At 52.0% G+C, this 24,091-nt stretch overlaps 1 protein-coding gene across 7 annotated transcripts in view; it reads left to right on the top strand.

Moving 5' to 3' along the window:
- Positions 1-4,570: 4,570 nt before the first annotated feature.
- SYNJ2 (synaptojanin 2) overlaps positions 4,571-24,091 on the top strand; it is a 117,831-nt gene continuing 98,310 nt past the window's right edge. For 6 of the 7 annotated variants that reach the window (XR_011535566.1, XM_070603077.1, XM_070603076.1 and 3 more), the window contains exon 1: positions 4,574-4,836. Coding sequence is in view for 6 of the 7 variants with exons in the window: in XM_070603077.1 (XP_070459178.1) it covers positions 4,710-4,836 (127 nt within the window). In the remaining variant the exon portion in view is untranslated. Of the gene's footprint in view, positions 4,837-24,091 lie in introns of all 7 variants that reach the window. The other variant, XM_070603069.1, reaches the window with a different exon arrangement.

The raw sequence follows: 24,091 nt of genomic DNA, 5'->3' as shown, positions 1-24,091 counted from the left end.
TACCCTGTGACCCCGTTTTAGCTTAATCACCTCTGTGAAGGCCCCATCTCCGAATAGTCACACGGTGAGATAACGGTTAGGGCTTCAGCACATCAATTGGCGGGCAAGACAATTTAGCTCATAACAGGAGGTTAGGTGGGTGGAGGAAATTTAGGGCAGCTCAGGAGGCCTCACAAAGAAGGTAATTTTTTAACACTCCTGCAAGAGCGAGAGCACCAGCCACAGGGCTATGTAGGGGAGCAGCTTTCCAGGCATAAGGGCTGGAGCAGGGGCGCCTTGCGCACGTGGGGAAGAGCAAGGAGAGGGATGTGTCCGGGCTGAATGAAGCAGAGCATGGCTGGAGATGGCATCAGGAGGAAGGCGCCAAGGCATGCAGGGCTGTGGGGCTTGGTGGAGACGGGCTTCCGGGCTTCCGCTGACTGTGGCTGCCTACCGGGCCAGTGGGGAGGGTGACGAGTTCCAGGATCACGATTTCAGGGCAGGTGAGACCGCGGGTGCTACAGTGGAGGGAGGCGGTCATTCTCCCAGCACTGGATGCTGCTCCTGCACCCAGGTGACACCCTCCTCAAAGGCAAAGACTGCATTCAGAACACCTCCGGGGCCACCCCACTCTGGATGTCCCGAGGAATCCGCGGGGCCTGATTCGAAGTTAAGCTTCTTCTGTCTCCCTCCCTCGGGGCTGTGGGACCGAGAGCCCACCCCAGTGATCTCCTGCAGGCAAGTCCCCAGCTCAGAGCCTATGTCACAGGGCACCAAACCGAAAACAACGGGGAGGCCAACAGTGGTCAGACCCCAGGTATATTTTTAAGGTAGAGCCAACAGGATGGAGACAAGGGAGACGATCAGCCAAGGCTGCCCCTGGGCCTAGGATTCCATTACCTTCTCAGGCCCCAAGGATTTTGAACATGACTTCTAGATACCCCGCGCCACCGCAGACATTCTGGGCTTTTTCCGCTCTCCTCAGCTCCCATTCCCATCTTTTTTTGCTTATTGGGAATTCATCAAGGGCCAGGCCTCCAGAAGGATGGGCCCCCGCTTCCCCCTTCTCAGCAGGCACTGTCCCTTTGCCCCCTGGTTGCTGTCTCCACTCCCACCCTCCCAGCAGCCCCTCCTCCCTCTAAAGAGCTGATCCTACCACCTGCATTTGGGGGATATGCTCATCTCTAGACACAGGACACTTCCTTTCCACGCGGCAGCATCTTTATTTCTCTTTCTCTGTTCCTTTGCTGCTGGCCTTCTGACACAAGCAGGGTGGCCTGTCCTAGAAAGGTCCCCACTGTCCCCTCTGCCTGCTATCATATTTATTTTGTGTTTCTCCCAGCCGGGCTGCGAGAACTGGCAGACCACGCTTACTGCCTGCATTTCTTCCTGAATTCTTTGCAAGCTGCCTTTTTTGCCCAGCCCTCTAATAAAACTGCCAGCTCAAAGGTCACCATAACCTTCCCACCAACCAGAGATCTTTCCTGAGAACTCAGAGACCTTTCTGAGGTTCTCAAACCACTGGCCACTCCCTGTTTCCCAGAGCTCTCGCTGGCCACACCCTTGGCTTCTCCAATCTCCCAAGCTGCTTCTTTCTCGGCTTTTCCTTCTTCCCCTCCCAGGGTCAGACACCAGCCTCTCTGGCCTGTCTCCACTCCCCTTCAGAGAGCTGCTGCCTCGCGGCCTCCTCTCTTCATTTCTGGCCTTTCCCACTGGGTGACCCTCCTCATCTTAAACTCAGCACGACTGGAACCAGACCCACGTCCCCACCCCCAGTTTCTGTTTCTGGTCACACCAGCACCCCCACCCACTGCTCCCGTCTCTGTGGATGGTGCCACTGCAGCCCATTCTCTAAAGGCTGGGCTCCTTTCTGACTCCTTACTGCTCTTTTTGCCTCTCCAGCAATCAGGCACCGAATCCAGCCTTTCATTTACTCCAAAGCTCTCCCTGATTTCTCTCTGCTTCCATAACTAGCTGCGCTCCCTGGCTCCCCGGGCCAGACTGACTCCCCACGCGGCAGTCAAGTTGGATGTCCCGCGGTGGTCAGCTCTGGGCTGATGGAGATGGCTTTCCTTCCCTCCTCACCTCCTTCCCTTCCCATCACAGGCCCTCCAGGAGGTCTCCATCTCAGGAGTGGGGTGTGCCCAAACTTGCCCACTCAGATGGGTCCACTTCTTTTCCCAGATGCCACTCACGGTTTAGGTACCAAAGCTGACCTTTTTCCTGAATATCTGAAAATCTGTTACTCTCTCCATCTGCCAACTGTGCCAGCACCCGGGTGACCCTCGGCCTGTCAGGGCAGTGTGTATATAAGGACGGTGCTTCATCTGCCATCCATGTTGACCGTCCCACCCCGAACCACAGGGCGGCGACCTGAAAACCCAGCAGGCTCAGCTCATTCAGCCAGTTCTCAGAGACAGGGGGACGGCCGCTGCAGTTCATTGAGTCTAAGATGCACATAGTAACATGGCTGCAATTAGGGCAGAGCTCAAAATTTAATTAAATAGTTTAATTGGAAGCATTTTTTTTTCTCTCTCAGTGTTACATAAAATAGTGATTCATCTTTCCAGTGGATTGTGTCTTAGATTCTATAAGCTGTAAAGCTTAAGTGCCGGTCTTGACTGTAGGAAAATTTCTAAAATATATACAGCATGCCACTGAGCAAAGCTTTAAATTATGTGATGTGAGGGAAAGCAGGAAAGAGGGAGAGAGATAAGATAAAAGACCTGGTCCCCTGCCTAAGATTTTACTAATTTGTGAATCAGGGCTAAGAGAAGAAATATAAAAACACTTCTCAAGCAACACACGAGCAAGTGAGAGCAGAAGTGTACATCTGTGAATCTGAGCGTCGATAAACACTATTATCTGGAACCTCAGCATTCTAGGAAGGCTTCCTGGAAGAAGTGAGCTTCGAGTTTAAAAGGAAAGGAAAAGGGGGCCAAAGTCTACTGTGCCTCATTAAATGGGTACGCTGTTCTCATGAGGAAGTAACATCTCCATTTCACAAAGAAAGAAACTGTTTGGACAGTCTTGAGCATCATACCTGTGATATCTACCACATCGCAGTTGAATTTGCGAGCAAGGGCGCAGAAGGCTCAAGAATGATGAGTCTCTGCTTTACATTTACTTTTTTCTCCAGATCATCACCTGGGAGGTTGTCCACAGAGGATGGAAAGTCTGGTCATTTTGGGTCACTCCTGAATGTGCGCAAGGGCAGTGCAGTATCCTGTTCCTTCTGGAACATGCCCAGGAGACACACTTGGCCCCCAGTCTTCTCGCTCTCAGTGTGAGCAGAATGGGGTGGGAGAGACGAACCAGATTGGCTTGAGGGCCAGACGGAAGCACCCTGAGGGAGGTCTCTGGGGCCCTCCACACATACCCATTATGGGAGAAGGAAACGAAACCTCCAAACCCACCACAAGGGTGACTGCAGGTAAGCCTAGACATCCCATTCCACTCCCCTTCCCTGCCGACTAGGCCTGACATGTGGGCTAGAGCGCAGCGCCAAAAGGGGCCCCGCCTCCCATTACCTATTGCGAGGTCATCCTTGGTGGGCCACATACTCCAATGGACGATGCACGGATACGAGCTGGTGTCCACAGGCCATGAGCACGAACTGGCCTATTGTAGTATCTGCCCTGAAGTCGAGGGCCATACTCAGCAGAGGGGGAGGAGGGATTGCAAGTTGCAGGGGAAAGGACACAGGCAGGCAGGGAGAGCGCAAGAGCCCCCCTCGCTCCCGCGCCCGCCAGCACCTCACAGTTGCCCCTGCTTGTTATTGCCAAGGGTTCAACCCTTAACTCCTCTGACCCCGCACCCACCCTGTAAGCCACCATGTACACCCATGTAAGGCCTGTAAGCCTGTGGGACAGGTCCTGTCTCCATTCGAGAGGTGAGGAGAGCGGGCTCAGAGAACTCAAGGTCACATGGTCAGTGGCAGGTGTAGAGGTCACGGTCTCGGTTCTGTCCGAGACAATTCCAAAATTCTGCCTGGTGTAGACAGTGGACCGCAACGCCATCACGTATAGAAAGCTGGTAAAAGGCAACATTTACTGAACACTTTCCACTGGCCAGCCACTCACTAGCCCTTTACGCGAATTAACTCGATCCTCACAACCACCTTATCAAGTTTGTTCAGTTATTAATCCCGCTTTCCCCGCAGGGCAACTGAGGCACAGAGTTGACATGCCCGCCCAAGGTCGCAGAAGCAGAGAGAGAGGGAGGCGCAGCGCCCCTGGCGGGAGTGGGGAGGCAGGTTTCCAGTCCCGCCGCCGGCCAGGCCCGGGCTGCCCATATAAGGCCGCGGGCGTCCTGTTGCGTTTCCAGGCCATTGGGGGCCCCCCGAGGCCAGCATCCTCCTCCGCGCCCAGGAATGTGTGGAATCCCCCTCCCTGGCGGCCGCCCGCCGCCGGGGGCACTTCCCCTGGATGCGCCCGGGCCGCGCGGGGCCGACGCCGGGGAGCCCGTGCGCCCTGGGGGCCGCGCCCCGGCCGGGCTGCAGCGGCCTCGCCGCTGGGGGGAGCGCGGCGCCTTGGCGGAGCGCGGCCGGGAGCGGGCGGCGGGAGGCGCCCTCACCTGCCCGGGGCGGCGCGGCGAGGGCGGGGAGGCGGCCGGGGAGGAGCCTGCGCCCGGCGCGAGCAGGGGCGCAAAGTGAAAGTCCTGGAAGTTGCGGGAGGCGCGCGCGGAGCCGTGGCGGGCTGTGCGCCCTCGGGCGGACGCGGCCCGCGCCCATGGCTCTGAGCAAAGGGCTGCGGCTGCTCGGGCGGCTGGAGGCGTCGGGGGACAGCAGCGTCCTGCTGGAGGCGCGCGGCCGCGGGGACTGCCTGCTCTTCGAGGCCGGCACGGTGGCCACGCTCGGTGAGTCGGCGCCGCCCGGGGCTCCGGGCCGCGACCCCGCCGCGCGCCCTCGTCTCCTGCCCGCGGGGAGGGCCGCCCAGAGGACAGAGCGACTGCCTCTGCTGAGACTTAGAGAAACGGGCACCTCCCTTCCCCGAGGTGACCGCTCCCCGGTGGCGCGGGGACAGCGGGGCATGGGGGTCGTGCGCCGGGAGCGGGAGGCATGGGGGGTGGTTTGTTTGAATGAAGTGACGCCGGCGACGCCAGAGTGCGCTTCTGGCTGGGCCCAGTGCGCACGGCGGCCCGCAGCCCCTCGCCGGCGGTCTGCCATCTGCGCGCCCCGCCGAGGGCTCTGGTCTGTCGGTGGAGAACCGGCTGTGGCCTTTTATGCGCCGCGCTCCGCCGGGACGCGTTACAGATTGACGACGATCCGTGGGCGATGACTTAGGAGCCGGCCCGACCGTGTGCCTGGCGCCCTTTTTCTTTTGCACCCGTTGAGGACACCAGTGATTGGCGGTCGCTTGTGTTGGCTAGCCTCACTCCGGGAGGGGACCGGGAGAAAAGCTCCAGGACAGACTCAGGAGAAACCGCTGATGGCACCTCCGCGTCTTGTAAATGCTTGGCCCATTAGCGTCGGTGCTGCAAAGTCTAGAACTTGGAGGCACGGAACCTAGCGGATGACTCCGCATTTGTGCTGGGGATATTCGAAGCCAGATGTCAAGCCAGTATACCTCACATACGGGCTTCAGGAAGTCTCGGGACTGGCCTTAGAGACAATCTCATTTAATTAATTTTTACAGTTCTACAAAAGAGCTTTTTTTTTTTTATCGTCAGACTACAGATGAGTAAATTGAGGGCTGAGGAGGCTAAGACAGCTGCTTACCCAGGGTGACACGGCTGTCTCTGACTCCTGTGTGGCTCTTTCTGTGATGTCGTATAATGCCTGGCCTCCTGGAATCACCAATCACCCTGCTCTTAGTTTTGTGGTTAATGTTCACGAGGAGAGCCTAGGTGACACCCAAGTGAGCAAAAAGCAGAGGAGGGTCACTTGTCCTTCAGTTGGTGGATGACTAGGGCGCTGCTCCCACAACACTTTATAAAGGTCTCCAGTCCTTTTTCCTCATTGGTATGCATCGATTCTTCAATTAGCATCCCCGTCTTGGAAGGACTATTTCTTCTATTTCCACTTCCCTCATCCTTTCATTAGCATATAGTTAGCTGGTTTGTTTTGAGTCACTTGGTTACTGAAACAATTGTTTTCTAGTCTTCTGAGCTCCAAAAGTGTGCAGCGAATCATGGCTTAAATTATTATCAGATTATTCCCATTTGTGTTCTGTCCGGAAAAGTCCAAGTTTGGTCATTTGCTAAGGTCCTGAAGGAAAATGGCAGAAATTTCCATTCCATTTCAGATGTCTACTTCATACCACATTTATCAGAGCCAAGACGTTAATTTCATGGTACAAAACCACTGCTTCATCAAAGAGATTAGAACATCCTTCAGGTGGCTTACCCCAATGTTAAGCAAGGTTCATAGACATTTCCAAGTTCCTTTGAAGCCACGTGGAGAAAAAGGCTTTTTCAAAACTGAAGATTTAAAAGTGCTTATTGAAAGTGATATAAAGCATATTTTCCATTAGGAAATTAAGTTTGGGCTGTGATGCGTGCACATCACGTTGGTGATTACAATACACTGGATTCTGGAACAGACGGTGCAATGAAAGAGGTTGGCGGGTCTTCGCTTCTTGGGCGGTTCACATTTGTTACTTAACCTAGCGTTCATTTTTTGGTGGACCTTGGGCTGAATCCTTGATTTTTTTTTTAAAAGATTTTTTTATTTTTTCCTTTTTCTCCCCAAAGCCCCCTGGTACATAGTTGTATATTCTTCGTTGTGGGTCCCTCTAGTTGTGGCATGTGGGACGCTGCCTCAGCGTGGTCTGATGAGCAGTGCCATGTCTGCGCCCAGGATTCGAACCAACGAAACACTGGGCCGCCTGCAGCGGAGCGCGCGAACTTAACCACTCTGCCACGGGGCCAGCCCCCTGAATCCTTGATTTTTAAAGTCTGTTTTTCTCAATTGCGATGAAATGAAACTATTTTTAAAAAGCAGCTGTCGCATTTGGTGGTATTGCTGGCCCACAGAAGGATTGTAAGAGCCTTCTGTTCCTAGAAAGTTGTTGTCTCAAACTTTTAAAATAGACTCAACGTGTCACCATTGGATAGAACGGCTCTGCACTTGGAATTCCCACGTGTGTTCCAAAGTGCTAGCTTCTTTGCTTTTCTTTCCTCAAGAAGGTTAAGAGTGCTTTCATTTTTTTCCAGAAGGTTGCAATCTCTACTTTGTGTGGGACTGTACTCCTGGGGCAGCCAGCATAGCTGGTGGCACAGTCCTGACCAGTCACCCTTTCCATGAGGTTCAAGGTTGGGAGCGGCTTCCTTTTCACCTCAGCTGTGGTTTCCTGTGATGGGTCTCCCCGGGGAGGAGTGAGAGGCCAAGGACACTTAAGTCGAGGGTTTATTCCCATGTGGGCAGTGGTTTCTCCTTAGCCGCTGAGTGGTCCTAAATTCTGCCCGGCTCTGTGGCAGATGCACGCTGCTGCCTTTATGTGGACCAGCGGGAGAGTTAGGTGGGCCCTACAAGCATACACACAGCTCTTCAAGGCACGTTTTACCCTATAAGGATCCTGATTGAAAAGGCCTCTTGCTGGCAGGGCTCACAATCGCTTAGCGTTTGCAGGCGGTGCTCAGAGAGAGTCGGGGGCTTGAACTAGCTTTGAGAAAAACTGATGGTCCTGGTTGTTGATTGCTGGGCATAGTCCTTCTGTTGCAACACGATTCTGCAGACAGTGTCCACGCCCGCCATCCAGCCTGCTAGCAGGAGGCTTACGGAAAGAATACTGCCAAATTCCTGCTTCTAAAAAAAGAATTCGGTTGAGAATCTATCTTTAATGTGGGTCAGTGGAAACAAGAATTCCAGAGGCAGAAAACCAAACATTGGCACCCATTTCAAAGGTTTTTATCAAGTTTTCTCGGTGACCTGGTTCAACAGTCAGAGGCTTCTCAAGTAGAGGGGACAAGCCATAGCTGGTGACAGTTCCCCTTGGTCCCCAGTCCAAAGTGAGCATACAGATGTTCTCTTCTTTGCACATGGGGACGAAAAGTACTTGCTGCCTTTCTCTTTGTCTCTTTGAGACCGAATGTGGACCAGATGAAGGGCAATGGGCCAGTTGTCCATGGGTTTTATTCATTTTCAGAGGCAGCACCAATGCTCTGAGGTTCAGTGTTCTCCAAGCACCGCTGCCAGCCCCCACCCTCCCCCCCCGAGGGTGGCCGTGCATGTCCCTGGGTTTGCACATCTGTTTGTGAGCATGTGGAACCCGGTCTCTCCCTCCCCCAGCTGTGCCTGCTGTAACTGGCAGCCGGGAGCGGGGGTGGGAAGGTGGCTCTTGAGACTTAATGAAATTAATTAGTGAGTGTCCCTAAATTACTTTGAACTTGGCGGGGAGAAGGTTCTATGTAAACCCCGGGCCTGGGAAGTCCCAGCTGCTGTGTTTGTACAGAGGCCACAGTGTCGCGCTTTGTTAGAGCGATGGCCATGGAGCCGAGCAAGGCTTTGTCTGGGCTGTGCCTTTGCCACTTTCTCAGGCTTCGTGGCTCGGATTTATGTGAAGTTTGAGCTACTTAAGAGCGTCTGAGAGAATCAAATGAGGGGCATCTATCAATCCTGAATAGAGTGAAGTGCAGGCGGGGCCACGTGGGGGCTCTAGGCTCCTGACTGGGGAAACCTGGGAAGTCACCGGGAAGACCCTGATTTCAGATCTCATCAGGCTGTGTGACTCAAAAACTTTTCTTTTAACTTATAATTGTGAAAAATTTCAAATGTACACAAAAGTGGAAGGATGCACGAATCTCCATGGACCTGTGACTTGACATTGATAGTTATGAGTATATTTTAATTCTCTGTCACCCATCCCTGTATTTGTTTTTTAAGGAGAAAATTTTTTTTTATTTTTTTAAATTTTTTTTGCTGAGGAAGATTTGCCCTGAGCTAACAGTCTTCCTTTATGTTGTATGTGGGTCACCACCACAGCATGGCTACCAACAGAGCAGTGTAGGTTTGCACCCAGGAACCAAACCTGGGTCACTAAAGCAGAGCGCAACGAATTTAACCATTAGGCCACAGGGTCACCCCCCCCCCCCCCAGCCCTAGTATTTTTTGTGAAAAACGAATCTCCTAAAATTTAGTTGGTTCAGGTTCTACCTCTAGTTAGTGGCAGAGCCGTGATTTGAACAAGGTTAGGAGGCTCCAGAGACTAGTGTTCAGTAAAATCTCATTTGTAGAAAAAAGAAAATTTGATGGTGTGTGAAAAAGACTAGTTTTGTCCCCACCATCTCTGGGCTTATTTTGGGTTTCAAAACACACGTGTAGTCAGTGAAGGTGAGGGTTGCTGGTGTGCGTAGCATCCATGAATACAACATCCTGATCACGACTGGATTTTCATCTGGCACAGTTTTTTGTTTTTTTATTGAGTTCATAATAGTTTACATCAATGTGAGATTTCAGTTGTACATTATTTCTTGTCTGTCACCACATGCGTGCTCCCCTTCACCCCCTGTGCCCAACCCCCACCCTCTTCCCCTGGTAACCAGTGAACTGTTCTCTTTGTCCATGTGTTTGTTTATCTTCCACATATGAGTGACATCATCTGGTGTTTGTCTTTCTCGGTCTGGCTTATTTCTCTTAACATTATACCCTGCAGGTCCATCCGTGTTGTTGCACATGGGATGATTTTGTCTTCTTTTCTGGCTGAGTAGTATTCCGTTGTATATATTTATGCCACATCTTTTTTATCCAATCATTGGTCGCTGGACACTTGGACTGCTTCCATGTCTTGGCTATTGTGAATAGTGCTGCAATGAACATAGGGGTGCGCAGGTCACTTTGGATTGTTGATTTCAAGTTGTTTGGGTATGTAGGGGAGGAAGACATTTCTTCTACCCTCTCTGGGTCCTTCTGGCCAGACAATGAATTAAATTCACATGAGACAGAATAACAGGAGAAAATTAAACAAAGCTTTATAACATGTATACATGGGAGAGGCCCAGGAAAACTGAGCAACTCAGCCAACTGGCCGAGGCTACCTGTTTAAACATCTTCAGCTACAGACAAGGAGGACGTTTGGGGCTTCAAAGAGGAGGAAGGCAACTCACATGGAAATGGAAAAGCAAATGTTTGGTAAATAGAACTTTGATAAGAGTGGTCTTAGCAAGGATCCTCCCAGTCTACCGGAACCCAAGGTTGTCTATAATGATGACCTGTCCTGGGAATAGGCCTTTATTTTAAATTTCTTTTAGGCAGTTAGGGGGGAAAGGTCAAATGTTCTTGCTGAGTCTGAGCAGCCTTTATCGTCTTGAGCTCAAAATAATCCACATACCAGAGTGGCGCATCTTGGGGCAGCCTGCCCTGAACACCATCAGGTAGATATACCCAGTAGTGGGATGGCTGGGTCATATGGTATTTCTATTTTCAATTTTTTGAGACATCTCCACACTCTTTTCCATAGTGGCTGCATCAGTTTGCATTCGCACCAGCAGCGTATGCGTGTTCCCTTGGCACAGTTTTTTTACAGAGGAGCGTTCAGGCATAGGGAAGCGGTCGCCCCCTTTTCTGAGCAGTGCACGTGACATTACAAAGGGGAAATCTTCAACAGAAGTGTGTGGGCTTCAGTCCTTGCGTGGGGTCTTTCCTTTTGCGTGGGCGTCCTGCCATCTAGGATAGAGCCGGAAGCAGACTCCAGGCGCTGAAGAAAGTGCCGGGGGTCTCTGCATAGAGGCAGCAACGAGACACCAGGCTCCCCGTGGACGTGCTTCTGAACGGAGGACTGCCCAACAGCTAACGTGTTGGACTGGTGTCATCTCGAAAATCTCCTTGATTTTGAGTGGGGAGAGGTTCCCATGTCAGTGATGGGCGCCGCCTAGGAATGTAGCTTCCTGTCTTCTGTTGACCTGTTCTGAGGGGCTAGGGGTAGCTCTGGACAGAACCGTGCTTTGCACCTGAGGTGGGCACTGGGTCCCTGTCGTGAGCCAGGTGCCTTAAAAGGGCCCTGTCCAGACAGGCTGGGTGTGTCTGGCTGGGTCCGGGGCAGGTGGCAGTCTGCGCTGTTGGCATATGAAACTGGAGGGTTGCCATTTGCTTGTAAAGCTTCCTGGTTCAGAAGATGACTCCGGGCGGAGTCATCACTCAGCATGTTGCCTAGGGAGGGCGGGCAGGCAGCTCCTTCCAGTGGCCCAGTTCACGGGAGCCGTTGCAAAGTACAAAGAAGCAAGTCGGAATTTAATTTTAAGGCACTTTTTCCAGGACAGGGGACTCTCCTGCAGAGGCTCTGTAATATCATAGGAGCTGGTAATGATTCTATTCCTGCATCTGTGCCGCTTCTGGCCTGCCTCCCCACTTCCCTGAGGATGGGGCGTGATGGAGCCCTCTCCCTGACCTCCGGGAACCCTTGTCCAGCCTGACGCCGAGCTGCTGTGCTCTACTCTCAGACTCTTTCTTGTGTGTTTCAATGAAACCACATGCTCCCCGAGAACAGGGCTCATCTTCTGCCATTTCTGCTCCTTGACAAGGTCTGAGGCAATGCTCAGGGCACAAGAGGTGATAAGAAATGAAGAGGGACTTTCCCTGTATCCTGTTAAGCAGTGTGAGGTCTCACGGAGCAGAGCTTGGGCCACCAGTGCTCGCCTAGAGTCCGTGTTGATGTGGGAATAGGGAGCGGGGTGGGGAGAGGGCACGGTGTTCCTGGCTCATGCTCAGACCCAGCAGAGGACTGGGATGGTCCCAACACCCGTCAAGATCTAGGAAAAGGGCCAGATTGAAGGTGAGCCTGGCATAATAAACAGCTTTTTATCTCTGCTGGCCAACTGCCTTTTTGTATGCAGCTTGTATTGACTTATTACTGATAGACGGTAGTAATCTCTGCTCAGAAAAAACAAACTACTTCCCTCTCATCAGGTCTGACCCCAGAATGTTCCAGTGACACCCCCTCCAAACCCTTCACCTGTTTCCTCTCCTGCTTCTTGGCAGGAAAGAGAAGACCTGACTTCTGACTTTGGCTCCTTATGCTGTTCCTTATCTCAGGGGAATTTAGTTAATTCCTTCAGGCCTCAGAATCCTCATCTGAAAACAGATGAGTTACAGCCTATACTGCCTTTCCTATTCTGAGATTCCATGTGTCTTCAAAAAATCTTAAACACTAAGCATAGCAAATAAGCATACCCCTACTTCACGTGCCTAGTTAGAATTATAAACGACCCCCAAATTTGAATCTTAGGAGAAATGATCTGGTGAGGTAAAATTTAAGAGTGCTCAGATCTAAGTCCGAGCTAAACCTGGGAATGTGATGCTATGCACTTTTGATTGGAGACTTATGAATTAATTAAAATGCATGAAATTATCTCTCCTTCATTCTGCCCCTTTCCTATAACCAGGAAAAAACTTTTAAAACGCAATAACAATTTAAGCTTAAGTTAGGAACACAAAATAAGGTATTTATTAAAATATACTATGCTAATTCAGTGGCGCCTTTAGTAGATTCTTATTAATATCCATTGACATTCTGAAAATCCTACCTTTCATCATGTTGTAAACCTTTTTTTTAATAATCTGGACTGGAGGGGGCAGTTTGTATATCTGGGAATGTGTGTTCTTGTTTTTTCTGTTTTTTATTTTATTTTTTTAAAGATTTCATTTTTCCTTTTTCTCCCCAGAGCCCCCTCCTTCCCCCCCAACATAGTTGTATATTTCTAGTGGTGAGTCCTTCTAGTTGTGGCATGCGGGAGGTCGCCTCAACATGGCCTGATGAACGGCGCCATGTCCCCGCCCAGGATCGGTACTGGCGAAACCCTGGATCCCAGAGCACGAGAACTTAACCACTCGGCCACAGAGGCCGGCCCTCTCTGACTGCTTTAACCACTGTCGTGGCGTGAACTTCACTTCACCGCGAATCCTATGCATGGCTGATAAATACTGCATGTTGGGAAGACTCTCTTTAAGCAAAGGGGACAGCTCTCTGCAGCTCCTGCTTCCCACTAAGCAAACCGAGGTCCTGGGGAGTGAGCTGGATGCTGCTGGCAGAGGGGAGTGGCGGAATGCTGTCGGACGCGGTGGCAGTCCACGTGCTCTGGCTGAACACAGCAGTGACACTGGTGTCATGGCCTGTTTCAACAATGGGCTCGTTTGTTTTTATTTAAATAGTATGGATAAAAAAAGAATATTTGAAAACGGAGTTTAGTAATGACTTGCCACCCACCCAGGCCTTAGTCAGGCCCTTGTTAAAAGGTCTATCTGCGTAGTGGTATCTACTTGTCCTTTCACCCGGACCACCAGGAGGGAGGAGGGTGTGGACCAGGAGGGGAGGAGCCCGTGGGCCAGAGGGGAGGAGCCCGTGGCCCAGAGAGGGGAGCTGTGATCAGCACACATCTCTGTGGGTAACACCGGAGGGCCCCTATGGCGCTGCAGGAACGGAATTCCCTATTGAGACTTTCTGTCTCTGGAGCGGACAGACAGGGTCTTGTATTTCTCAGTTCACAGGGCTGCGTGCCTCTTTCTCCAGATACACACTATAAACAGTGTTTTAGGGGCAGGACTGGGAGAGTCTGGTAGTATAGATGGATTTTAACCAAAAGTAACAACTTTACTTAAGTTTTGCTGTTTGTTGACTGGAGAAGAGGTATCATTTCCATTAGAATGTTAAAAATAATGACAATTCCTGGGGCCGGCCCCGTGGCCGAGTGGTTAAGTTCGCCCGCTCCGCTGCGGCGGCCCAGGGTTTCACAGGTTTGGATCCTGGGCACGGACATGGCACCACTCATCAGGCCATCTTGAGGCGGCGTCCCACATGCCACAACTAGAAGGACCCACAACTAAGAATATACAACTATGTACCGGGGGCTTTGGGGAGAAAAAGGAAAAAAAGTTAAATCGTTAAGAAAAAAAATAATAGTGACAATTCCAAAGCCCCCAGGAGCCTGGGATGGGAGCACAGGGGAGTGCCCTGCCTGCTTGCCAGGTTCTGAGGGGTGGGGGGCTGAATTTCCCATTCCCTCCCCTGTTCCCCCTGCTTTCCAGCTGTGACTGTGTGTCTGAATCTGTCCAGAGGGAGTACTTTTTTCTGCTTCGCAGAAGGGCACCGTGTGGACTCGAGGCTGCCCTGGAGAAAGTGGACCAGGAACGGCCTTTTTCTAACTCGTGTGGTAGTGATAAGACTTTAATTCAGGGCGGGCCTGGTGGCACAGTGGTTAAGTTTGCATGTTTGCCTTCGGCGGCCCGGGGTTCCCCCGATCGGATCCTGGGTGCGGACGTTGCACCGCTTGTCAAGCCATGGTGTGGCAGGCGTCCCATGTATAAAGTAGAGGAAGATGGGCATGGATGTCAGCTCAGGGCCAGTCTTCCTCAGCAAAAAAGAGGAGGATTGGTAGCAGATGTTAACTCAGGGCTAATCTTCCTCAAAAAACAAAAAACAAAAGCCAAAACTTTAATCCAACTGTGGAAGTGCTATTTGTGGCTTACTCCTTCAACACGGGAACAGACTCCCTAAGACCACACACATGCAGTGAGAAATTGTAATGAAGTGCCATTGCCTGAACGAATGGCTGCAGCTGCTGACTTCAGCTGCACCCTCCCCTTTAGGTTTCGGGATCAGTTTGCTGTTAGGAAAATTGGGTTTCCCAGAGCTTGTTAGGATTTAGTCTTAATGGAGAAAATCGACCCAGAACAAAGCCTTGAGGAGTGGTCCTATAGGAGAAGTTCATAAGCTTCAGGGGATGAACTTTGTGAGTTTAGTTTGGTCACTGCCTTTCTCCTGGGCCTCGAGGACGGTCCTCTGTCCTGTGGCTTCTGTCTTCTCCCCTCCTGAACTTGCTCCAGTCTTTTGGGTGCGGATGGTAAGATTCTACGCTTCGAAAATCCAGGAGACGGCTCCTGAAGTATCTGTGAGGGTGGTGATGTCGTACCTGGGATTTACTCGGCAGTGCTCGGGGAGACAGACAGACGGACACACTCGTGCATGCACGCATGCTCACACACACAGCGGAGAGGGGAGAGTAGGTGAAATCAGACTGGGAAGGTGTTGATAACTGTTGGAGCTGGGTGGTTGGCGTGTGGTGCTTCATTAGACTTAGTGAATTCATAAGCTGGCTGGTTTTCAAGCTCAGCAGATAAAAATTGATGGCTGTCCCATATACCATCGTAGTCATCATTAGTCAAATCAGTTAGTCAATCAATTAGTCAGGAGTTGATCATTAGAGTATGTGATAGGAAAAAGAGATTCCGCTCCAGTGACAACAGTTTCTGAGAATAAACCTAATGTAACATGTCAGAAGAAAAAAGAAACAAGCGATAAAAGAAAAAGAAGAAACCGATAAAACTTTACTGAAGCACCAAATAAATGCAAGAAAGGTGTACCAGATTCTTGGGATAGAAACATCAGCGTTGTAAAGATGTCGGTTCTTCTCCGGTTAAGCCTGACATGGAAGTATCTATGAGTAAAATCCAATTCAGTTCCAACAGGAGTTTGATATAAAAAGTAACAGGCTCATTGTGAAGTATTTCTTGGACACCCCCCCCCCCCAACTCATTCTTATCTTAATCCTCCCGTTTGGGTTAATGGTAATGGCAGCCCCATGTGGATGCGGCCAGTGCTCAGGACAAAAGCCTGTGAGTAGTCCTGGTCCTGCTCTTTTCCCCAACCCCATCCAACCCTTTGCTCAGTGCAGACCACTCTACCTCCACAGTATATCTGGATCCCACCAGTTTCCCCTGTTGTGGCTGCTACATGCTGGTCCAACCACTGCCCTCGCTCGCTAGGATTGGCAGCCGCCTCCTAACCACTCTCCCGGCATCCCCCTAGACCGCACCTGTGTGCTCTGTCCTGGCTCTTTCTCCAGCCTCATCTCCCACCATTTCCTGGGCTCCCTCCCCTGAGTAACGCGCTGGTTCCTGCCTCAGTGTCTCTGCCCCTGCTCTGCCCTCTGTCTGCAATGCTGCTCCCTCAGACCTGTGCCTGGCCGCCACCTCCTCGTTCAGGGCTAACTCAGTGGCTTCAGCCAGGGGTCCCTGACCACCCTAGGCAAACCAGCCCAGGGCCTCCGTGCCCCAGCCGTGTCTGTTCCATCACCTGTTTTCTTGTCCTCGTAGCATTTATCACCGAAATGCGCCTTAATTCTTTGCTTGCCTCATCTGCTGTTCACCATGAGAAGGCAAGCTCCATGGGAGCAGGATGTTGTGGGTTGCACTGTGTCCCCCAAAAAGATATGTTCAAGTCCTAAGCCCCGGTAATTGAATGTGACGTTATTTGGAAATAGGGTCTTTGCAGCCAAAATTAAGATGCAAACTAAGATGAGGTTATATTGGAGTAGGGCGGGCCCTTGTTCAGTAGGACTGGTGTCCTTATAAGAAGAGGAGATGCAGAGACAGACACACGGACAGGGGAGAATGTCGCGTGAAGACACACATAGAGGGAAGACGGCCATGCCAAGAGAGAGGCAGAGGCTGGAGTGATGCTGCCACCAGCCAGGGAGAGACTCCTGGGACCACCAGCAGCTGGGGAGGGAGGGAAGGATCCTGCCTAGAGCCCCCAAGGGACCAGGGTCCTGCCAGCACCTGCACTTTGGACTTTTGGCCTCTAGAACTGTGAGAGCATAACCTGCAGCTGTTTGAAGCCCCCCGTGTGTGGGACCTTGTCACGGTAGCCCCAGGAGACGGATCTGAGGGGCGTTGTCTGTCTTGCTCAGTACTGTCTCCTCAACACTTTCTGTGTGAGGAGAGGCTCAGGAAACACTGGAAGGATAAAGGAATGGCAAAAATAGCCAAGAAGATTTTGGAAAAGATCAGCGAGGACCCATTTGGTCTACCAGATCGTAAGACGCACGTGAAGCCATTACAGTGGTATAATAGGCCAAGGTCAATACAGTCGAGGAGAGGGCTCAGAATGGCTTGTATCAATGGAGTAATTTAGTTTATTATAAAGGCAATGATTTAAAGCAGCCAGGGAAAAGGGTGGATGCTCAGTAAATGGTGCTGGTGCCGTGGACCGGGGCAGTGCCCGCCAATATTCGGACAAGGGCCCCCTTGGCTTGTCTAGTCAGAAAGGAGAAGGGTGGAAACCTCAACTTGCCCACAGGACAGGGCCGGCTGTCCCTCTTCGGGGGAGGGAGTGGTCATTGCAGAGTTCGTGCAGGTGACCGCTCGCACAGCCGTCCATCCGCTAACTAGCTTCTCCCCTGGCTTAAAGCCTTGTGCCCCACAGGAGCCAGTGTCCCTTAGAAAACCCCCGTAGGTATAGAATCCAGGGTTCACACAAGGGACATGCCCAGTTATAAGAATTATGGTGCTTAAGGAAGCCCCGAGCCTGGTATCCCATTGGGGTTTATAATTCATTTATGGCTCTTCCCCAGCCAGAAGCAGTTTGCAAATGAGGGCCATTTGTACCGTAAGCAGTGTTATCTAGTGACATCGTTCACTTTTACCTTTATGAGGTTCCTAGGGAACAGACCTAGAGAGTTAAACAAATGCCAGATTCTCATAAGGAAGGGAAAAAGGGTCTTGTTAATCCTGTGTGGATGCTAAGTAAGTTAGAACCCTCCATAGAATCATACATTAAAATAAAGTCCAGAGGTATTTAAGAGTTAAATGTAAAGAAATCCAACTTTTAAAGTATTTGAAGAAAATATGGGAGAAGCTTTCACAGTTTTATAGCATGCAAATCTTTCTAGGCAAAGCATAAAACTCAGAAGTTACAAAGGAAGAAAAAAAACCTGACAGATTTAAAAAATATTTTTTATTGAAGTATAACATACAGAAAAATGAACACATCCTCAGTGTACAGCTCCGCGAATTTTCACAAAGCAAACGCACCCACATGACCAGCGCGAGATCTGGAAATAGAGTATTGGGGACCCCCCGGGACCCCCTGCCCCGCCTTCCCCCTGTGTCAGACAGACAGACTCCATAAAACTTTAAAACTCTAGGATATCAGAAGACACTGTAAATGTAGTTAGAAGACAAGCAACAGCCTGGAAGGAAGCCAGGGACAAGCCTTGGCCACATATAAAAGGGTCAAAGATTGATAGTCATCGTATATAAAAGAGCATTTACAGATCACGCAGAAGGACAAATAGTTCAACAGAAAAATTGGCAAAGGACGTAGTAAGTCATTCTCGAAAGGAAAAATACAGATGGCCGGGACAATGGAGCCAGCACGGCCGGCTCTGCCTGGCGAGGTGATTGATGCTGGAGGCAGGAGTGCTGTTTCTCTGTTCCCCTCCATTTTTCTGGCCGCCTCCCTCCTGTGATGCTGTCCCGGGGGACAGACAGTGCACTCCACTCAGCGTCACCCCTCCTTCCTGGCCCCGCACCTGTGCCCTCACCCCTGTCTCTCCCCTTAGGTGGAGCCCTTTCCCAGGAAACGTTTGGTCCCCTCACGCACCGGCTCCCGGTCAGACCCACTAACTCCCAGACGAGCCCAGACTTGACTTATCCTCCAGGAGACACACCTGCTCAGGTTCCAGCCAAGCCATGCTCAGTGCTGGGAACATCAGGGCAGGGCTCGGGTGCTTGAGGCATGAGCCACAGCTGTGGCAGAACCAGGAGGGGCAGGAAGTCGGGGGGGTGGGGGGCCACTGTGGCCTGAGGTTGGGGCAGGTGGTATGTGTGGCCTCCCATCCCAAAAGGCCAGGGCTGGGGAGGACAAAATAGGCCCCCTGGAAGGAGTGTGGGACAGGCCTCAGAGGATGCAGGGTGTTCATTTTGTAAAGACAAGCTTCCCCAGAGAGAGGCTCCCGGAACGAAAGGATTTCACAGGGAAATGACGGGGGGCGTCTGCACAGGGCCCCCCCCCCCATGGACATGTGCAGCTCCAGTTAGCATGTGAAAAACCGAGAGGCCTTGCAACAAAGACACCGCTCAGCCGGTGTTCCTCCAGCATGTTCGCCTTTTGTTCACAGAACACACATCAACATCTTAGGGTACCCAGTGTCCCTTGGGATGCAGCCGGGGGTCCCTGCTGTGGAGTGAGTGAGGTTCGAAGGCCAGGTTCTGACCCTGCTGCAGGCTCTTCTGTTCCTGAGGCTGGAGCAAATTCCAGGGACAGAAAGCTTCTGGCTGGGTGGTGTTAATAGGGTCATTTGAGAAGGTTTCTTCCCCCCTTTTGTACAAATAGTGTGAATATTTTCCCGAGATGTTGGCAGGGCCTCGTGAAGAAGGTGACATGTTTAATAGACATGGATGGGGAAAGAAGCCAAACTGGTCACAACCATATGTGTCCCAAATATTACTGACATCTGGGGATGTGGATAATAAGCTCCAAGATGAACTGAGTGTGTTCATTCCTTCATCTTTCCTGGACCCATGTGCCACTGCGTGTCAGAGGTCGGAGGGTCCCAGAGGGCGTGGGTGCTGCTCTGTGACAGTCTTTGTGGACCGTCTGACACAGGTGAACAAGCTCGTCTAATCAGATCCCTAACTGCGGCTAGTTTTTCACCAAACAACAACGGAAATTATTAAAAATCAGAGAAGCCTGAGAAATGAATGATGGCCTGTTTTCTGGATTCTGGATTAAAATACAGAGTGGGAATCGACTTTTGGTAGGTTGATCAGCTCTTGCCCCAGCTTCCTGAGACCGGGTCTTGTCCTCGACGAGTCCCTCACATCGTCAGCCTCTTCTTTGGCCTGCCTCCACCTGTACCACTCCCCCAGACTGTGCCTTGCAGGAGGCAGGGTGGGCGTCCTTGCTCCTCGCTGGTTCGCCCAGGCCAGGCTCCTCGCTCCTGTGGAAGCACATGGCTCCTTGTTGAATCTACCTTCTTGCCAGCCACGCTCTCCGTTCGTTGATGGGCTGGGCTCCTGGCTCACTGGGTCCTTCCACCTCTGCTCGTGTCTCCATCCCAGGTGAGCTCATGTCCTTCCCCATGAGCCTCCTGCTCTGCTGGCCTCTCACTGCCCTCCCCTCCTCACTGCCCAGTCTTTCCTTCCGTCTGTCTTCCCACGCTGAGATCTTCTCATCACCAGTCATTATTCCATCCTGGAAGTTCCACTTTGAGCGTCCTGCTCTGCTACCTTGTGTCCCCCAGCTCCCTCAGAGCCCACCCGGACCGTTAGTCTGTGGACCCCTAGACCTTCCCACCCTGTTCACTCCCCTCACATCCTCTCTTCCCTCCGTGTCTTGCTTAGATTCCGATCCACTGCGATCGTTACTCTCTTGCACACGCACTCCGCTCTCCACTGCGCTCTCTCCTTCAAACTCGGCAGGCCAAGTCCTCAGCCCCGAATAAGCCCACTCACGCATGCACTCCTGTTGCTGAACGTGGCCAGAGAAAAACACAACATCGCTGACGTGTCTGTTGCAACCTCATAAAGGGTTTTTGCTGCTGTCAGTCATCTTACTGCATCTTCCTGCTCAGATTTTTCTTCCTCTCTCCAGGATGACTGTTTCACATATTCTCCAGCCTGCAGTGCCTCGTCCCTCTCAGCTAATGATTTTGCTTCCTATTTCACTGAGAAAATAAAAGTAATTAAAAGGAGAGCTTTCACAGCCCATCACTCATGTGCCCGCCCGGTGCTGGTGGGCACCGCCGTCCCTCCGTTACCGTGGATGGCCTCCTGTGCGCCTGCTCTTCCACTTTCCCAGCTGCTCTTGTCCCCTCTCACCTTGGAAGACTTCGCTTCCACAATTTTCCCCTTTCCCTCCTAACTAGGTCACTTCCACCGTTACACTAACAGACCGTCATACCTCATGTTAAGAAACCCTCTTTTGACCCCAGTCCCCACCTCCTTTCTCCATTCCCCCATGTGAAGGAGTCGTCCAAACATGCCATCTCCGCTCCCTGTCCTCCCGTTCTCCCTTGACCCAGTTCCAGCCAGGCTTTGGTCCTCCCCACCCCCCCGGAACCCCCCATCAAGGTCCCCAGAGACTTCCACCTTGCAGATCTCAGCCCTCCATCCAGCAGCATCACCCAGCTGATCACACCTCCTTCTTGAAGTGATGCTTCTTCTCCTGGTCCTATTCCTGCCTCACTACTGAGTGCCTGGAGCAGCACCTGGCACACAGGAGGTGTCTAGAATCCTTGTTGTGCGATGAAATTGAAGTGTGATGGGGGGAGGGGGTTGTGACCGTACCCTTCTCTCAGGCTCCCTGGTCCCGGAGCCTCTCTGCTCCCTGCATCTCATGTAGCATAAGAAGATATATATGGATCATATACGTGGCTTCTGAAGGTGTGTGTGTGTGTGTGTGTGTGCGCGCAAGCAGGCAGGTACACATGTGTGGAAATAGGGCTTCTCTGAGAGGGAGGAGGCACTGAGATGGGGTTGTAGCAAGGCTGGGAGGGGGAGATAACGTGAGTGAGGAAGAAGAGAGGAGGAAGTTCCGAGGAACTGGTTTGGCTGATCAGTTAGGGAAGAAACTGAAAAAGTAGCTGGGAGCGGAACCTCCAGCACCAGGCCCAGGCCATGGACCTAATTTGTTAGTCATAGGAGGCAAACCGAAGGGTTTGTTGTTTGAGGAAGTGACACATCAGGACTTGGTCCAGGAGGGGCCCCTTGGGGAGGAGTGGGGAGGCTGATGGTCTAGGGATTGAGATCTGTGGTCAGGCCGTGCACACTGCCCCCTATGTCTATAGAGAACATGCACACATTTGAGTATTTTTATGCTTCATTCTTTCTTTTCTTTCTTTCTTTTTTTTTTTGGATGAGGAAGATTGGCCTGAGCTAACATCTGTTGCCAATCTTCCTCTTTTTTTTTTGCTTGAGGGAGATTGTCACTGAACTAACATCTGTGCCAATCTTCTTCTATTTTATTTGGCATGTTGCCACAGTGTGGCTTGACAAGCAGTGCTGGGTCCACACCTGGATCCAAATCTGTGAACCCTGGGCCGTCCAGGCGGAACGCATGAACTCGATCACTATGCCACCAGGCCGGCCCCTTTATGCTTCATTCTTACTCCCTGTTGGGATGGAGGACCTGTGGCGGCCCTGGCCCTTCCCCGTGCAGCAGCATCCTTAGGTGGAGGGACTGCTGACCAGGGCTTGGGCCCATTGCCTGGCTCTGTCCGAATTATAGCCAGCACTGTGTCAGTATTTTTTAAGGCCTGGATTCTGTCTTTTTTTTTTTTAAAAAAAAAAAGTCTCAACTATAAAAGCTCCGTGTCCTGCCCTTCACTCAAGCCCTCTTGTCCGAGGGGCCAGCCTCGTCACCTCGGCCACTACTGACCTTGGCACAGGGAGGGGAGTGTGGAGGGGCCCGTTCCTGCCCTGCAGATGTTTTTCCAGCTGTGGCTGCAGGAGAGGATGCGTTTTCCTCCGATTTCCTCTGGCTGGGCTGTGCATGCCAGCTAGCGCAGCCTCAGTGGGAGGCAATGCGTGTGCTTACATACTGGGTTTTCACATGGCCCCGCTAGCTCTTTGGTGTGGCCTGGACTTCTTGGTGAAGGAGAGAGACGGGGGAGCTGCAGGACGTTCCTCAGCCGGGCTGATGTGTCTGCCCCGTTGGCCTTGGTCTTGGCTCTCAAGCTTCTGTTTCAGGCTGATGTTTTGATTTCCAGTCTGCTTAGCAACCCTCCGGCAGCCTCGGCAGCCCCGGATAAACCATTGTCTTTCTCAAGAGCTGCCTCAGCTCCAAACCGATGCCTCTGGAAGGAACGGCTCCCAGCCAGTCTGAGCTGAGCTCAGAGTTAGCACATGAAGGAGACGCTGCCCTTGATCTGGATGATTCTTTCCTCTTGAGACCCTGAAATACAAGAAGAGGTTTAATTTCAGGCACAAGAACGCAGCCACAAAGGGTCCCTCAGTCTTGGGCCGTCTGCTTTGTTAAATTGGCCTACTTCTTTTTCGGACCTGTGGGCTGGGCTCTGCTGGAATTTCCTTGTGGTGCGTTATTGTGGAAAATATTATGAAAGAAAGAAGCACGTGTGGTTAGTGTGAGTATCGATCCGACTGGCTGGCTGCTGACCCGGAACCCGGTCTGCCTGGCCTGGGTTTTACGAAGCAGAGCGGACTCTGGCTACAGCTGTGAGCACGGCTGCTCCCATTGAGACCAGCCCCAGCGTGGGGACATCTGACAACAGAGCTCTGAATCCATCAGCCGAGTTTGCTCTGCTTTGGAGCAAGCTACTGTTTCCCCTGCCAGCCTCTCAAGTGGTGGCTGTTTCTGTACCACTCCCCCTGGCCCACTGGACCCGGGGGTGGGACACGTGTCCCCTAGGCTCCTCTTTGCCACCTCCAGACTGGTCTCCAACCCTCCTCCATAAAAGCACTTAACTTTGAGTCTCCTGTGCAGCGCCCACCAGGAGATCTTCCTAGGCTCACCTAAACATCTAAACTGTTAGTGCCCCACTCAGCATCCAGGATAGGGACCACAGCTCCCTGGCAGGGCAGCACGGGGCTTTCTGGTTCTCTGAATCATCCTCCTGGCAGCCCTTGCTGTCCACACAGCCATTGAGAGACCTCCAGGAGAGTTTCACTCCCCCTGTGTGGATGCCAGCGCTGCCTTGCTGGGAAGTCTCACCCCCCACGAGATCCGGTATCCGGTGGTTGAGCTTCCAGGGTCTCACAGGACAGGCCCCTTCCAGGAATCTCCGCAGGGCCCCATTGCTCTTTACAGTTCACCTGTGGTTCCGCTCAGTCCAGATGCTTCTACCAGGCGGGACTATTTTTATCATCAGCCATGTTGTCTAGTAACGCAGACAACTTTTATCAGGTTACCTTGGAAACAGGACTAGAAAGTTAACCTAAGGTCAAATTCTTTTGCAGGCTCTGTTAACCCTCTGCCCACACACCCCAAGCAACCACATCACCCACTGCCCTCCTTGAAATTGCCTGGTTCCTTGGTGACTTTACCTTCCTCTCTGTCAGTCTCCCGGATACCGGGTCCAGCCTTCATTCTTGGCACCTTCAGTCGCCATGTTGATCCTGCTGAAGACCTTGGTGTTTGGTTCCCTGGCCTTCCCTCCTCCGATGAGCGTGTCCTCCGCCCTGGCTCAGCCGCTCACTCCCTCGCCCATGCCTTTGTCCCTCCACCGTCTGTGTCAACCATCCCAGTCTTCATCTTCCACCTCCATCTTTTCAGCTCATCCCTCAATCCCCCAATTCCTGTGATCTTTGACCCTACTGGGGTGCGACCCCTTGAACCTGCCACCTCTTCACAGTCCATCCCACGACCCCTCAGCCTCTGCTCCCTCTTCAGCCATCTCAGTCGCTAACCCTGGCTTGCTGCTCCCTCCCTCCCCTGCTGCT

Source organism: Equus przewalskii, chromosome 32 (genome assembly GCF_037783145.1).
Source record: "Equus przewalskii isolate Varuska chromosome 32, EquPr2, whole genome shotgun sequence".
Classification (NCBI taxonomy): Eukaryota; Metazoa; Chordata; class Mammalia; order Perissodactyla; family Equidae; genus Equus; species Equus przewalskii.
Note: the sequence above shows the minus strand (reverse complement) of the source record. Positions and strands in the feature narration are given on the sequence as shown.